This window comes from Lissotriton helveticus, chromosome 12 (genome assembly GCF_964261635.1).
Source record: "Lissotriton helveticus chromosome 12, aLisHel1.1, whole genome shotgun sequence".
Lineage (NCBI taxonomy): Eukaryota > Metazoa > Chordata > Amphibia > Caudata > Salamandridae > Lissotriton > Lissotriton helveticus.
In genome coordinates, this window is record NC_136073.1 from 99,817,590 (window position 1) to 99,831,801 (window position 14,212).

Below are 14,212 nucleotides of genomic sequence, written 5' to 3' on the forward strand. Positions count from 1 at the left end.
GTCAAAAAAGAATTGCTATCCTGATGAAAGGCTATTCTAGATGAACTTTATAAATTATTCTATGATATCTACTAAGGCATCCTAAATTTCTAAGAATATGTAAGAATAGTTAAAATAATTTGAACAAGAGTTAGATTTGTCATTGTCCTTTTCACCCTTAAAGATTATTTCTAATCTAGTTATTTTCTTTGATTAACTGATCAATGAAAAGTGATGACGTAGTTATTTATTCTTATTGGTGATGTCAGACAGTCCAACATGTTCCTATAAATGCATTAATATAAGTAGATTCAGCTTTAGTATAGAATTTGAACGTGCAGTAAAGATAGACCTTTTTTGCACCCAACTCACCTGCCATCTCCTTGCGCTACAATTGTCTGTTACAAAACATCACTCTGCTTACTGCACCTCATATAGAATCATTACAATATGTTTTCTTACTTACAGATCAGTTACTTTGCATCCAGCACCCTCCTCAGTGACAGGCTCCAGTTCCCCTCCTTCTTCAGAACAGTTCCTAGTGATGATTTCCAGGCTCGAGGACTTGCAAGGCTAGTGGTTCATTTTGGGTGGACTTGGGTGGGCCTCCTGTCTACTGAGAATGACTATGGCCAGCTGGGTGCTCAGGTTTTGAAAGAGGAACTATCCAAGTCTGCGATCTGCATTGCATTCCATGAAACCATCCCTCTCATTGCGCAGGACACCAAAATAGGTCATATTGTTGACAAAGTCATGAAGTCTACTGCAAAAGTCATCCTGGTATTTTCCTCTGATCCATATTTATGGCCAGTGATTGAGAAGTTATACACACTGAATGCAAGCAGGAAAGTGTGGGTGGCCTCAGAGGGTTGGTCAACTGCTTCCATTGTTTCCTCTGTAGACATTTCAACAATCTTGAGAGGTACTGTTGGGTTTGCCATCCAAAATGGTGAAATGCAAGGATTCAGAGCGTTCATTCTCAGACTTCAACCTTCTGTCTTTCCAAATGATCCATTTCTTAAACGATTTTGGGAGTACACCTTTCAATGCCAGTGGCCCAGTCATGAAATCAATAGCACAAGCCAAGACCAGGACCCTCAAAGCTTGTGCACTGGTCATGAGGACTTGAAGGTATCCAGTGACCCCTATTTTCACATACTTGACCTTCGAATCAGCTATGCTGTCTATAATGCAGTTTATGCAGTAGCACATGCCCTGAAAGCCATGCAGTCATGTGCACCCTGGCATGGCCCTTTCATCAATGACACCTGCACTGACATCAGGAATCTTAGACCTTGGGAGGTGAGGAGACCCAATGAATGACTAGTGGCCTTATGCCATAACCGGTGATACACTGATGACGAAGGCTAGAGTTGGTCCCACTCCTACCAATTGCAGTCAGGAAAATGGATTGCAGCACATAGGTAGCAGCAGCACAGTATTTGCTATAATTATCTTGAAGTAGCAGGATGGACTGTTATCTCACTAGCAAAATTGTTTTCAAATCTATACTGTCATTAGCTACAAGCCATCAATCCCCAGGCTTTACCAGAGACAAAAACGTGTGCTATTTGATAATTGCTACAGCTTAACTTATGCCATTAATGTTGGGTTCACTACAAACTTAACAGTAGGATTAGTTGCTGTTTCACCGATATTAGTTGTCTCTTTTTGAGTAGAGGTCTGTAGCAGAGCCATGCTGTGTCTGAAATATCAAGGTTATCCCCCAGATGGCATACATTTTGAAGCATTTTACTTAACATAGCACAGCATAATACTCCAATGAGCTGTCAGAAACGTCCTCCAACCAGAGCAGCTGAATAATATCTTTTGGGGCAGCCCAACTCAATGTCGTTACTAGTCGTGTGGTGATCCCAGTTCATGCAAAAATTTGCATTTGCACCTTGATCGGGATAGAAAGTGTGATGAAATTAATGCAAGCCTGAGTTATTTTCACCAGACACATTTCACCATTTGCATCCTCTGTGTAAGTTGTGTTGTGAAAGGATGTCTAAGAGAGGCAAACCACGGGGCATTCAAGTGTCAAATATTCAATAATAATTTATACTCCATTGTGTTCTCCTTAATTCAGAATAATGGAGTAATAATGTATTATTAGAAATTGGGTTGTTGGTTGACAGGGGAGTGAACCTTAGTCAAACAGCAACCACAACACCAAGCAGGGTAAGTGTCAGGCAAACCCTAAATGAACCTTTGCTCACCCTCTGATAGCTTGCAACAGAGCAGTCAGGTTCAACTTAGAGGCAGTTTGTTAAGTATTTGTGCAATATTTCGGTGGCGGCGGCTGCTGCTTAATGGGGGTGGCGGGGAGCAGGTCGGGGTCAGGAGGGGATGAAAAAGAAAATGTAAAATCTGCAGGCTGCCCGCTGCCTCTCATTCCTCTTCCGTTGACTCCTGGAAACAGGAAGGACACAGGCTCCCCTAGCCAATCACAACGCTGCTGTTGGCAGTAGGACAGCAGCGTTGTGATTAGTTTGAGTGCCGCGTAAGCACTCATAGAGGGACTGGGAGCCTGTGCATTTTCTCCACCCAGGATGTGCAATACAGCTGGGTGGAGATCATGCTAAGTGCGCATGACTGTTTGGATGGTCCAAGATGGCAGGCCAAACCATCATGCACACTTAGAGAATGCTCCCTAATTCACACCCTGCTTTGGCCAACCCAGCCCCGCCCCACCCCGCACCTAAGCCATTATGGAAAAATAAAATGATGATACCATTGCATTATTATAATTCTATTTTTCCTTTTTTAACTGCTCACAGAGCAGTGGGGTGACGCTCTGCCGCCTTAGCGGAGGAGCCGCTGCTTCAATAAAACAGTGAAAACACAACAGAAAAATACACCACCCCAGGTTAGAAATATATAACTTAATTTAACAAATAAAATGAGATCCAAATGACAATAGTGCAATAAGTTGACTTTGAGATATGCATTTTTAAAGAGAAAAGTATAAACTATCTCTTAGAAGCAAAAAGTGCTTACTTGGTATATTTGGTTGCACCAGACTGTGACAAAGTCAAAATTTCAGGCGGACCGCAATAGAGCGCAGGCCAGATACAGGGACCCTGTGAGGTCTACTGAACAAAAGTACCATAATCCCAGGTGAGTCAACCAAGATGCGGGATGCAGCCAAGGTGATGAGCTTGTATCGATCCTGCAGCAGAACAAATGCGTTGATTTTCTCCATGCAGTGGGGACGAGGCATCAATTCCGAAGGCGATACACCAGTTCTGAGATGTATCGGTTCTGAAGGAAATGCACTGGTTTTCTCCATGTAGTAGAGGTGATGCGTTAATTTTCTCCTTGCAGCAGCGCGAGACGTTGGTTTTGAGATGCGACGTTTCCGAAGGCAATGTGTTGGTTCCAAAGGTAATGCACCTGTTCTATTCCCACAGCAGAGGATGTGTTCGTTCCACAAGAGCAAACACCTTAGGCCACGTCCAAGTGTCCAGGACTAGGGTGGCGCCACTTGGCAGAGCATATTCACAGGGCAGAGTCCAGGTGTAGGTTGGAAGTCTTTTATTAGGAACGGGCATGCCAATTTGCGTCCCTTGCTAATAGCGAGCTGCACTGCTATGTAAGATTGTTTTGTGACCACAAATGCAGTCACAAAACGATCACAGTTACTGCCTACTTCAAGTAAGCGATAAGCCACTCTTGCCTCTTCGCCTACCTTGGCAGGTAGGCGAAAACTATACCTCCCTCTGCACGAAGATTACTGCAGTTTTAGACATATTCGCCCCGCTAAAAAATCATAGAAGTAGGGGCAGACCATCGGCACTGTGGTTTAATGATAACCTAAGAAATCTGAAACTTGATTGTAAATGTACAAAGAGGATGTGGAGACGTGGTTACACGGACGAGAATAAATACACTTGGAGATCTAAGATCATGTGTTATAAAAAGGAGATAAATAGGGTCAAGGCAGAATATTTTTTTAACATGATTCTTAATGTCCCTAACACCTCCAAAAGTATTTTTAACATCCTGAATAGTCTTACTAGCCCTGAGTGCACAAAAAAGCAGATACCCCTTCCCAAGAACTTTGTAATAATTTGGCCAAGTTCTTCCATGTTAAAATGAAAACTATTATTGATGAGTTGAGGGGGAAGTCAGCAAGTGGTTCCTGAAACCACTGACACAGTGGGTCTCAGTGATACGGGGTAGAGGGATACTGATGTTTCCATCATCTTCCTTGATAGTATGTCTCGTAATGAGTTTGAGCCTTTGTCCTCAGAGGACTTCTGTAAGGTAGCACGTAGCATCTCATCAGGTTCCACCTTGGACCCCGTGCCTCACAAAACCTGGAAGGAGTTTGAGGCAGAACTGTTTCCTACTCTTCGGTTAATTTGTAATAAGTCCCTCATCAGTGGGGTAGTGCCATCGCAGTGGAAACAAGCCTTAGTGACTCCTTTGTTAAAAAAAAGCCCTCCCTGGATCCGGAATGTCCTAAGAACTATAGGCCGATCTCTCTTCTGCCTTTTCCGGCCAAAATTGCTGAAAGAGTGGTCAGTAGGATGCTCTCTAACTATCTGGAGCAGCATAAACTGCTGGAGGAGGCTCAGTTTGGTTTTCGGCCTGCTCATGGCACAGAGTCGGCACTGGTGACCGTGATGGACGAGTTTCAGATGCGGGCAGACAAGGGTCAGGCAGCTATTCTTATACTGCTTGACCTGTCTGCGGCGTTCAACACGGTCAATCATGGGACTCTGTTGAGTAGGTTGGGGGAGGTGGGGGTGAAGGGCTGTGCTTTTGAGTGGCTTCAATCTTTTCTCACGGATCGAACGCATGCAGTGTCCCTTCCCCCTTATCGATCTGCTTTGACTAACATCACACATGGTGTGCCACAGGGCTCGGCAATATGCCCGGTTTTATTTAACATATACATGAAACCTCTGATTGCGGTCATTAAAGAGCATAAGATTAACATAATACATTTTGCAGATGACACACAGCTTATTCTCTCCTTGGAGGGAGAGCAGTCAACCTCATTGGAGGAGCTTCATTGTTGCTTGCGTGATACGGCTCTGTGGCTGAAGGGTAATTCACTACAGTTCAACGCAGGCAAGACTGAGGTACTCTACTGCTCAGCGGATAGGGTCCCCTCTGTGTTGCCCAGTAACTTCTGGCCTAGTGATATGTCAACTGTAGTGAGACCAGTGGATACGGCTCATAACCTGGGCATCATGTTTAATAACAAGTTAAGTATGGAGGCTCAGGTTACCAGAACGGTGGGTAGTTGCCTTGCGATTATCAGATCTTTGCTGAAAATGTTTTCTTTACTACCCCCCCAGGCACGGGCACTAATTGCACAGAGTACAGTCTTGAGCAGATTGGATTATTGCAATGCCCTTCTGTTAGAATCTCCAAAAATTATTTTGGATAGACTTCTTAGGATTCAGTCCATGGCAGCCAAACTTGCCTTGGGCTGGCCTAGAAGGTCCTCCACTTTTCGGGCCCTGAAGAACTGCATTGGCTCCCGCTGGGGCAGAGCATTCACTCACCTCCACTCCCTCTTGGACGCTCGCCAGAGGTACCGACGGACAGAGCGGGGCCTCAACTTCCCGAGTGGGTGCCGGGTGAGGTGAGGTTACTTCCCACATAATGTTGGGAAAGGACGATTTATTTATAGTTTCCTCCAGCTAACATTGGGGCTCCAAATTCCTGGTAGGAGTACTGCTTATTAATTGAATTGTTGTTATTCTATATATTTTGCAGTTGCCTCTTTTTGACACCATGGTCCTGACGAAAGCTGGGTAATATCCTTGACAGCTGAAACATGTCGACCACACTGCACGGCGCTATATTATAGTTATAATTTTGAACTGTACAGCGCTTGTTTTATTTTATGACACCAGAACAGTGCCTAATAAACATATTTTCTGTTCTGGTAGTTATTTTTAAACACTCTCTTGCACATTTTTTCACCGAGCACTGCACACTCATCAAACACCACTTTGAAATACACTGTGGCTAGAAGGCAATCACGATTTTCCTGTCTCTACACCATCAACTGATGTGTTGGGTGAGACTTGGACTATACCATTCATATCCCAGATGACGATGGAATCCGCCACATTGGTGGTCTGATGGGAATTCTTTCAGCCGAGTGTAATTCCACACTATTCTATTTCATGACAGCACACACTATCTCTGACTAGGTGCCTCCTTTTGTATTTATTGGTACATTCAGTTTAAGTCCCTCTGCCTAGTGTTTAAAGCCCTGCATGGGCTAGGTCCTGTCTCTTTGCAGAGGAAATTCGAGTGGTATGTTCCAGCCAGAAACCTTCGTTCCCCTTCGGCGAGATTAGCCAAGACCTCGAGGTTCAGGAAAGTCAAAGCGGGTGGCAGAACCTTTATGGTCGCCGCTGCCAGACTTTGGAATGGGCTTCCTCTGGAACTGAGATAAGTCACTGATCTCCTTCTCTTCAGAAGGAGACTAAAAACATGGTAGTTTCCTAAAATGTAGGTGGCTGTTTTCTGGGTTTCTCCCCCGTCTTTCTTTTGCACATTCCCACTACTCTGAGATTGCCAGCGCCAGGATGCCTGTTAGGTGACAGAGTGCTTTAGAAATGAAATAAATAAATAAATAAATAAATAAATAAAATAAATAAATAAAAAGGAACGGGTCCCCGGGGACCCTTTCCCCTCTGTGTTGGGCAGCAAAAATATTTTTAACAGCAGGCAGTGGTCCCACGTACCACTGCCTACTCTTCAAGATGACACAGAAATGTTTAATTTTTCTTTTTCAAATGTATCCCTTTTTTCCTTTAAGGACAACAGGCTGCACTTAAAAAAATGCTGTTTTTTTTAAAAAGCAGTCAAAGACGTGGTGGTCTGCTGAACCCTGGAGGCCACCATCCCTGTGAGTGCTGGCCATTCCTAATCGGTCGCAAATTGTGACCTTCCTCATACATAATATTGAGGCAGGTCATTTGCGACCCATATGGGAATTGCAAACCGTGTTTCAGACACATGAGGCCTCAGACCCATGAGGCCTCAGACCCATGTGGCTGGGGATCTTTGAGCAGCAGCACCCTGAAGCTTGCAAAGCCAACCAGATTTTCTGACTATATGTCATCCATTTGCATTTACATTCCATGGGCAGAATTATGAATTAGGTGGTGTGGTATCTTTGCATGAGGTGCTGCTCTGCCTCATAATGAATTCCCTGGTTTTCTCACAACCACTTTTCTTAGATGTGGAAACATTGGGTCTAAATGTACTTGCTGAAAATTCCAGCTGATAAAGCAAAATGAGCTTTTCCCTGCAATTGCAGTCAAGTCTAATCCCCCGGTCCATGTCAAGTCTTCTTTAGAGAAGCTGAGACCTGAAGGACTTTCCTGCCAAAACTAATTCTCCCTTTCCCTCCCCTACACTCCCTACCCCCTCCCTCCATTTTTGCCCCTCTGCTGCCATTTGCTACTTACTCAGAGTAGCTATTTATTGGGAACATTGAACCCAGAATACAGAATTCCTTTCAGAAGTCCACAAGTAATGCAGTGTCCTCAAAATATTCCCCATTTTGGCAGTCTTACAAATATTCAGCAATACTGGCCAGTATCAGTAATTCCATCTTCACACCGAATTCTGCCCAGCTTGTAATCAGGGACTTTGTGTACACGTTTTTAAAGCATACATAATTCATACTAATTACTCACCAACTTAGTGAGCTAGTACACAAGGACCCTACCAGTCTTTTAGACAACACTCTGTCTTTGGAATGCCCGCCCAATGTTTATCAAAGCATCCATTGTCACTGAACATTTCAACTCACACAACACCCTTTTTACTTTAAAGACATCACAGAGACTTGGATTGATCCTCTTTACTCTGACACACTGACTCACACATTCCTCTCACACACCATGCACTTACAGTATATGTGCACCAACTGTATATGTGGGGGGACCAGCCTTCTCTATATATCACTTACAAATACAGTTACATCTTTGACAATTGCCCTTCTAGCTGCTTCTTGGAATAAATAATTGCATCCTCCATTCCCATCATCCTTCTTGGATGTTTTAATGTGATTCTCATCAACAGGACACTGGTGCACTTAAAGCTTTTCTGGTCTTCATTCTCATACATGCTTTGGTACGAGAAGGACGGTCAGACCAGTTGACAGCTGTCCCAGTGTCCAGTCCACAAATGCATATTGAAGGTGAGTAAGGGGATTAAAATAGGGGTGGATCTCAACCCTTGCTGCCTTTTGGGGATGGTTTAAAGTGGAATAATCAGGAATATCCCTGGTGCTTAGGCAAAACTGGGATGGAAATCAATCTAAAAAGACAATAGAGTCCTTCTTAACATTTGGGAGAGGGTGAAAGTTGCTCGTAGACCCACTGGTACCCGGACAATGTTGGCTAAGAATCAGATTATTGCACCCAGGCCGTTGGGTATGGCTGTGGTGTTTTGTTTTTATTCTTTTGTTCTGGCCTCTGCTGCCAAGAGAAACCTAATGGTGATTGTCTTTTTGTTTTTCGGCTTTTATTCCGGGGCCTCAAAGAGATGTGCATAATTGGAGTGACCCTTGTCTGAAATAAAGGTGTGAGAATGTGTACCACCAGTTGGGGATGGTGTGAGTCTCTACCAAGTAATTATTTTCTAATTATGTATAAGGTCCAGTATGGTCACAATAATTTAAACCTGAGCTTAAACTATGTCAGCTGTAGCTCAGAGCGGACAGGTATAATTTAGGAGAAATGTGCAAAGTATGTATCTGTAAAAAAACTGCTAAAAACAAGAAAACACAAAAAAATAAAAATCCATCCCCAATTTATAACACAGTAGAGAATATTTTAATGAAGAACATGAGACCAAAACAACAAAAAATCAAGTAAGGAGAAACAGAGATATGATTTTTTAAAGAATAAATTAAGTTTTAGAGCCAAAAGTGCTAAGTGCCAACCGCTAGCAACTGGTCAAGATAGTCTAAGTCAAAGTCAAAAGTTAAGATTAAGCACATTGGAGCATGGGTCGGATATGGAAAGACAATTTTGCTTCAGGATTTTAATTTGAAAATAAACCGAAAACAGTTTGGAGGATGGCCCGATCAGGCTCATGGAGGCCCTGCACCAAACTGCAAAAGGAATTGAAAGGAACCGGCATGATGGGGATTCCTGGCAATGCTTTAAGAAATGACCACCTCCTTGGATGTTAAATCTCAAAATCTGAATTTTTGGAACTCGAACCCTCTGCGTAACTTTGAATTTCTTTGATGAATCTGCACCAAATCTTCAGTAGGAAAGCTTATTCCATCTTTCTTCTTCTGTACCTAATTTCTGCAAACTTTGCTTAAAATTGATGAATTCATGCAAAGGTTTTGAATGATGCAAATTTGTGTTTCTCTGTGAGGTGATACATCGGCATGCACTACAAGAGTACAAATGTGGAATCTCTTCATAGAGGAAAAATAGCACCATTGTACATATGTTTTAGATGCCTTGTACATAGCAATTGCTGACTTTCGGAATAACAATAACATTTGAGGAAAACATGCACTATTTTTTCAATGACTTTTCCTGTTCTGATACACATTTTTTAGGGAGTTTTCAGAGGGATTCAATGTATCACAGTTGTAGCTGAAATCCCAAAGCGTGTTCAGATTTTTATGATTTATTTTTAAAGAATTACGTTTAGTCCAGTAGTTTTTTTAGGTATTAACAATATAAAGTTGCTGAGTCACTACACATAAGTCAATCTTTAGCATTTGTTTTACACCCAAAAATTTGTAAACATCATTTTGGACATGGAATCAAATTGGATTAAATAACATGCCTGCTATTGCATATGACTGAGATCTGTTATCTTGCTCAAATATGATTGGAAGATCACGGGGTGCATAGCTAAAATGGTAAGGGAGTCAACAATTAAACCCATTGGTCCAGCTATTGAGATCTATAGGGCGCAAGTGAGGGGAGCTACGCTATACAGAGCGGAACTCTGGGGTCACTGTTCTTCTGCATCTCTAACAACCGTGGAAAACAGTTTCCTTAGACAAATCCTGGGGCTTCCAACTAGAACCCCGTTAATCCCTTTGCGGTTAGATCTAGGCATAGGCCCGATCAAAGATGAGGTAGCTCTAAGACCTCTAACTTTCTGGCGTAGGCTCTGGGTGACCCCAGAATTGGCAACATATGAAGAAGAAACTAAAGAGTTATTATCTCACCCGGGGGTACTGAACAAAGTTCCTTGGTTTGCGCATATTAAACAGCAATGCTTAAGGATAGGCAAACCAACCCTCTGGAGTAATCCAACCAAACCAGTACTCTGTTTTCGCATGCTGCACTTCTGAGAATTTATCGAACGGTAACACTTGAGGAAATACAAACAAACTTGAAAATAGGTGCCCTAACGATGCCGTTTCTTACCATCAAGGAGGGTTACAAATTAGAACCCCTTCTGGACGATATTGTACCCCAGGCAGTTAGGAAGTTATATGTGCAGTTTAGATACAGCACCTTACCCCTTCGGGCTTTTACTGCGAAATGGGATGGGCACCCCGAGCAAGGATGCCCTGCGTGTAACAACCCGGAGGAGACCGAAGTACATGTTCTATTTTTCTGCCCTGGATATCTGGCAGCGAGGCGGTGCTGGCTAATACAACTTTGTAAAAATGTGGGGTTTGTGCAATGTAGAGAGGCTTTTAGAATTTTAAAGTATGACACCTCCAAGCCCATTGTTTTTGCTGTTTCCCGATTCCTAAATGCAATGTGGCGGAAGAGATGGGTTTTCTTAAAAAAAGGAAAAACAAACTAAACTCAGTTTACAGTCCTAATAAAAATGCCCAGCGTATGCTTATCTTATTATGGGCTAACGGGATGCAGCTATTTTAATATTTGAATTTTTTTTTATGTACATAGATAGAATTTTTTTGTTTTAAGTATTTATTAGGGAAATATTGCTGCTACCCAAAGTGTACGTGCTCAGTTAAAGAACAGGACTTGAGTTGTAAATTGGCATTACTGATTCCGAATTGTGTATATGTTCCTCCCCTTGTCCTAATAACATTGTACTCCCTGTTAGAATTACTAAGCCCACTCTTTTCCTTGGCAACCTAACTCCTTTGGAATGGATGTCTATGTATCATGGTATGTTTTATACTTAATGCCAGTTCTTTTATATGTGTATTCTTTTATGGTCCAAGCGACCGAAATAAAGGTTTTTGAACTGAACTGAACTGATTGGAAAACTACACAGGTTCTTCAAATAGTTTGCGGACCAGACTGTACAAAAAAAAATTAATAACTAAGGCTCTATGGTTCTAAGCAGAAAATATGGGAGCCATAGCAGGGATTAGTACATGCCTCAAGGGGTGAACAATATCCTAACTCTCTTCATGTTTACTGTGAACATGTACATCATATAATGCACCCAGTGGAACAAAACAGATAGGTCCATTAGATCATTCATCCAAATATACAGCACACTACAGTGATCACAGATAAACAAATGCCCCTTAGACAAGCTAAACCTGGCTGATAAAACCAATGTCATGACTATAGGAGAGTACGAAAAGGCTGTACTCCCTGTCAAATGACCTTCAAAGCTGGGCAGAGTGCCTTACCAATAAAGAATGCAAACAAAAACTGAAAGTGTGTGAAAAAGGACTTTACCTCCACCCTGAAACACCGGCAGCGGCTCCCTTTTAAAAAAATACTTCAATTCAATGTACTGTGTACTGTATCCAAACCCTTTTAAAACTATTGTCCTCTTTACCTCGGTACAACACACTCGGGCGCAACTTCAGACCTCACTTCCGCAATCTGAGCAACATACCAAACCTAGAAGAAAGAACCATGAGAGGGAATCATGAGAGTTCAGGATACTACTCTGTGGAATTCTTTGGACCCACTCTTGCCTAACTTTAGAAAAGCAACAATGACAAAACTTTTCGAGGAAGCCTACGATCCATAAGCAATATCGGGTCCCTGTATCAGGCCCCCTCCCCCTCTTTTATGTCCAGTAGGTCTCCTCACCTCATAATATATCATGTCATATCAGCTCATTCCAAGCTCCCAGTGTATCTACTATGATCAATAGTCCTAAGTAAACATGTAGTGTGATACGAAGGACATGTGGCACTAGATGTCTTGAAATCTGAACTGTTCTTATAAGCCTATACATGAAGCAACCTCAGAGATGCCCACATTACTCCCAAGCACAGCTCAGATCACAGTCTACAAAAGGTGGCAAATTTGGGAGGAAACCAAGTAGCATGCTTGCATTCACTGGTGTTGGCCCAACTATTCAAGGAGGCCAGGTGAAAAGCTAGAATGTACTGCCCTTTGCTGAAAACCAACCTTAGCTCTCAGACTGCTCTCATACCACAATGTATCTAACATAACCCTCTTATGAATGTGTCTGGGGTGAGGTATATACTGGGTGAAATATTACCACTTCATTTTGGGTGTCGGCCATTGAAGTGGGGAATTACTTTGGAAATTGGTGCTTGATTTCCCTCAAGGAGAGGTCTCTTCCTCGGATATATTCTCCTGTTTTCTCTCAAACATATTTGGGGAAAACCCCATGGGTGCAGGTTTTTATGCAAAACCAATAATGCTGCCCTCAGTGCACTGAAACAAAAAGAAATTCATAATGTTCAGACTTGAGGATGTGCTGAGTCTCATATGAGAATCTAGAAGGTAAGATGTACCCTGCTAACTAATGTTGCAAGGGTTTGGGGTAACCAGTTAAACTAGCATAAAAACAAATACCCCGTAGACAAGACAAAATAGGCATACCAAATCAAGGGGTTAAACAATCCCACTTCTCTTTCATAAAAAAAAAAGAAATCAGAAGGGAGCATCTACATAAACCAATTCACTTTTATTTTACACATCACAATATTTTAAATATTTTTCAGTTGAGAAAAATTCGAAAGGTACGACGCTTTTTTACCCCCGAGGCCATTATCCAGGTGGTGATTACCACGGTACTGTCCCACCTGGACTATGCAAATTCCATTTATCTTGGCCTACCTTTATATCTATTGAAGCACCTCCAGATGGTCAAAAACTATGCGGCCAGACTCATCACTGCCCAACCCCGATGGCACCCTGCATCTCCTCTGCTTAGGGACCTGCACTGGCTTCCTATGGCCCAACGCTGCTCCTTCAAAACTGGCTGCATGATTTTTAAATCTCTCCATTGCAAAAGTCCGGGATTCATTGACAATCTCATCGTCAGGCACACGCCCTCTCGTAATCTGCGCTCTGCCCACCAATTTCTCCTCCAGACACCCGCTTTCAATCGCAAACATTCCGGTGGCTGCAGATTTGCTGTTCTTGCACCTCGCCTATGGAACACCTTTCCCCTTGAGATCAGGGTCTGCTCGGACCTCATGTCATTCAGGAAAGCTTTAAAAACATGGCTCTTTAGACAAGCTTTTCACTAAATCCCCATTTATTCACGTCCCCAGGTGTCGCTCTCTGTTTTTCTTAGCGCCAGGAAACCAATCGGTGGCAGTGCACTCAATAAATATTTTTTAACATAACATAACATAACATAACATAAATGTCTAAATGCCATATTGGCCCAAGGGACAACCAAAATGAGCGACATTAACCTCAGAAAATATCCCTTCTTAAAAGTACAAATACAATACAAATAACACAATTTAAAAAAGAGAAGGAACAAGCTTGCGGGCAATATGATCTGGTACAACCACCCTCATTATGTTTAGATATATCAGCCCACTCTGCTTTTTTGTATGAAACGATGTACTGCAGAGCTGCAGTCTATCCACATTTTGGTTCCACTCTTATCGCTTCAGAGGAAAGTCATCAAGACCAGGTGAAGGTTATGTATTTTAGAGTATAAGGGTGCGGACTGAACAAACAGCAGTTTCTTCAGACCATCCTAGGTTAATTTGAGAGGGATCCACATCAATCGCATTTCAATGGTTTTATTTTTATAGCACTGTTTTAACACCATTTATCTGTATTATGTCAAAGAGATTTCTCACATTGACAGCCATGTCAAAGGAATGAAAAGGCATTGGGCGGAGGTTCTGTTTCTCATAACCTTAGAGGCAATTTGTGAACTATTTATGCAGCACACAAACAGTAATAAAGTGAAAACACAACACAAAGATAATCCCACACCAATTTAGAAAAATAAAGTCAATTTTAATAAATAAAATTACACCAAAATGACAAATATCTAAACTGTAGAAATGGAGATATGTAATTTTAAAGATTTAGGA

The 14,212-nt window shown here is 42.2% G+C and overlaps 1 protein-coding gene across 1 annotated transcript in view; it reads left to right on the top strand.

Moving 5' to 3' along the window:
- LOC144797943 (extracellular calcium-sensing receptor-like) overlaps positions 1–14,212 on the top strand; it is an 89,709-nt gene that overhangs the window by 34,182 nt on the left and 41,315 nt on the right. The window contains exon 3 of the mRNA XM_078668747.1: positions 448–555. Coding sequence (XP_078524873.1) covers positions 448–555 — 108 coding nt within the window. The remainder of the gene's footprint in view (positions 1–447; positions 556–14,212) is intronic.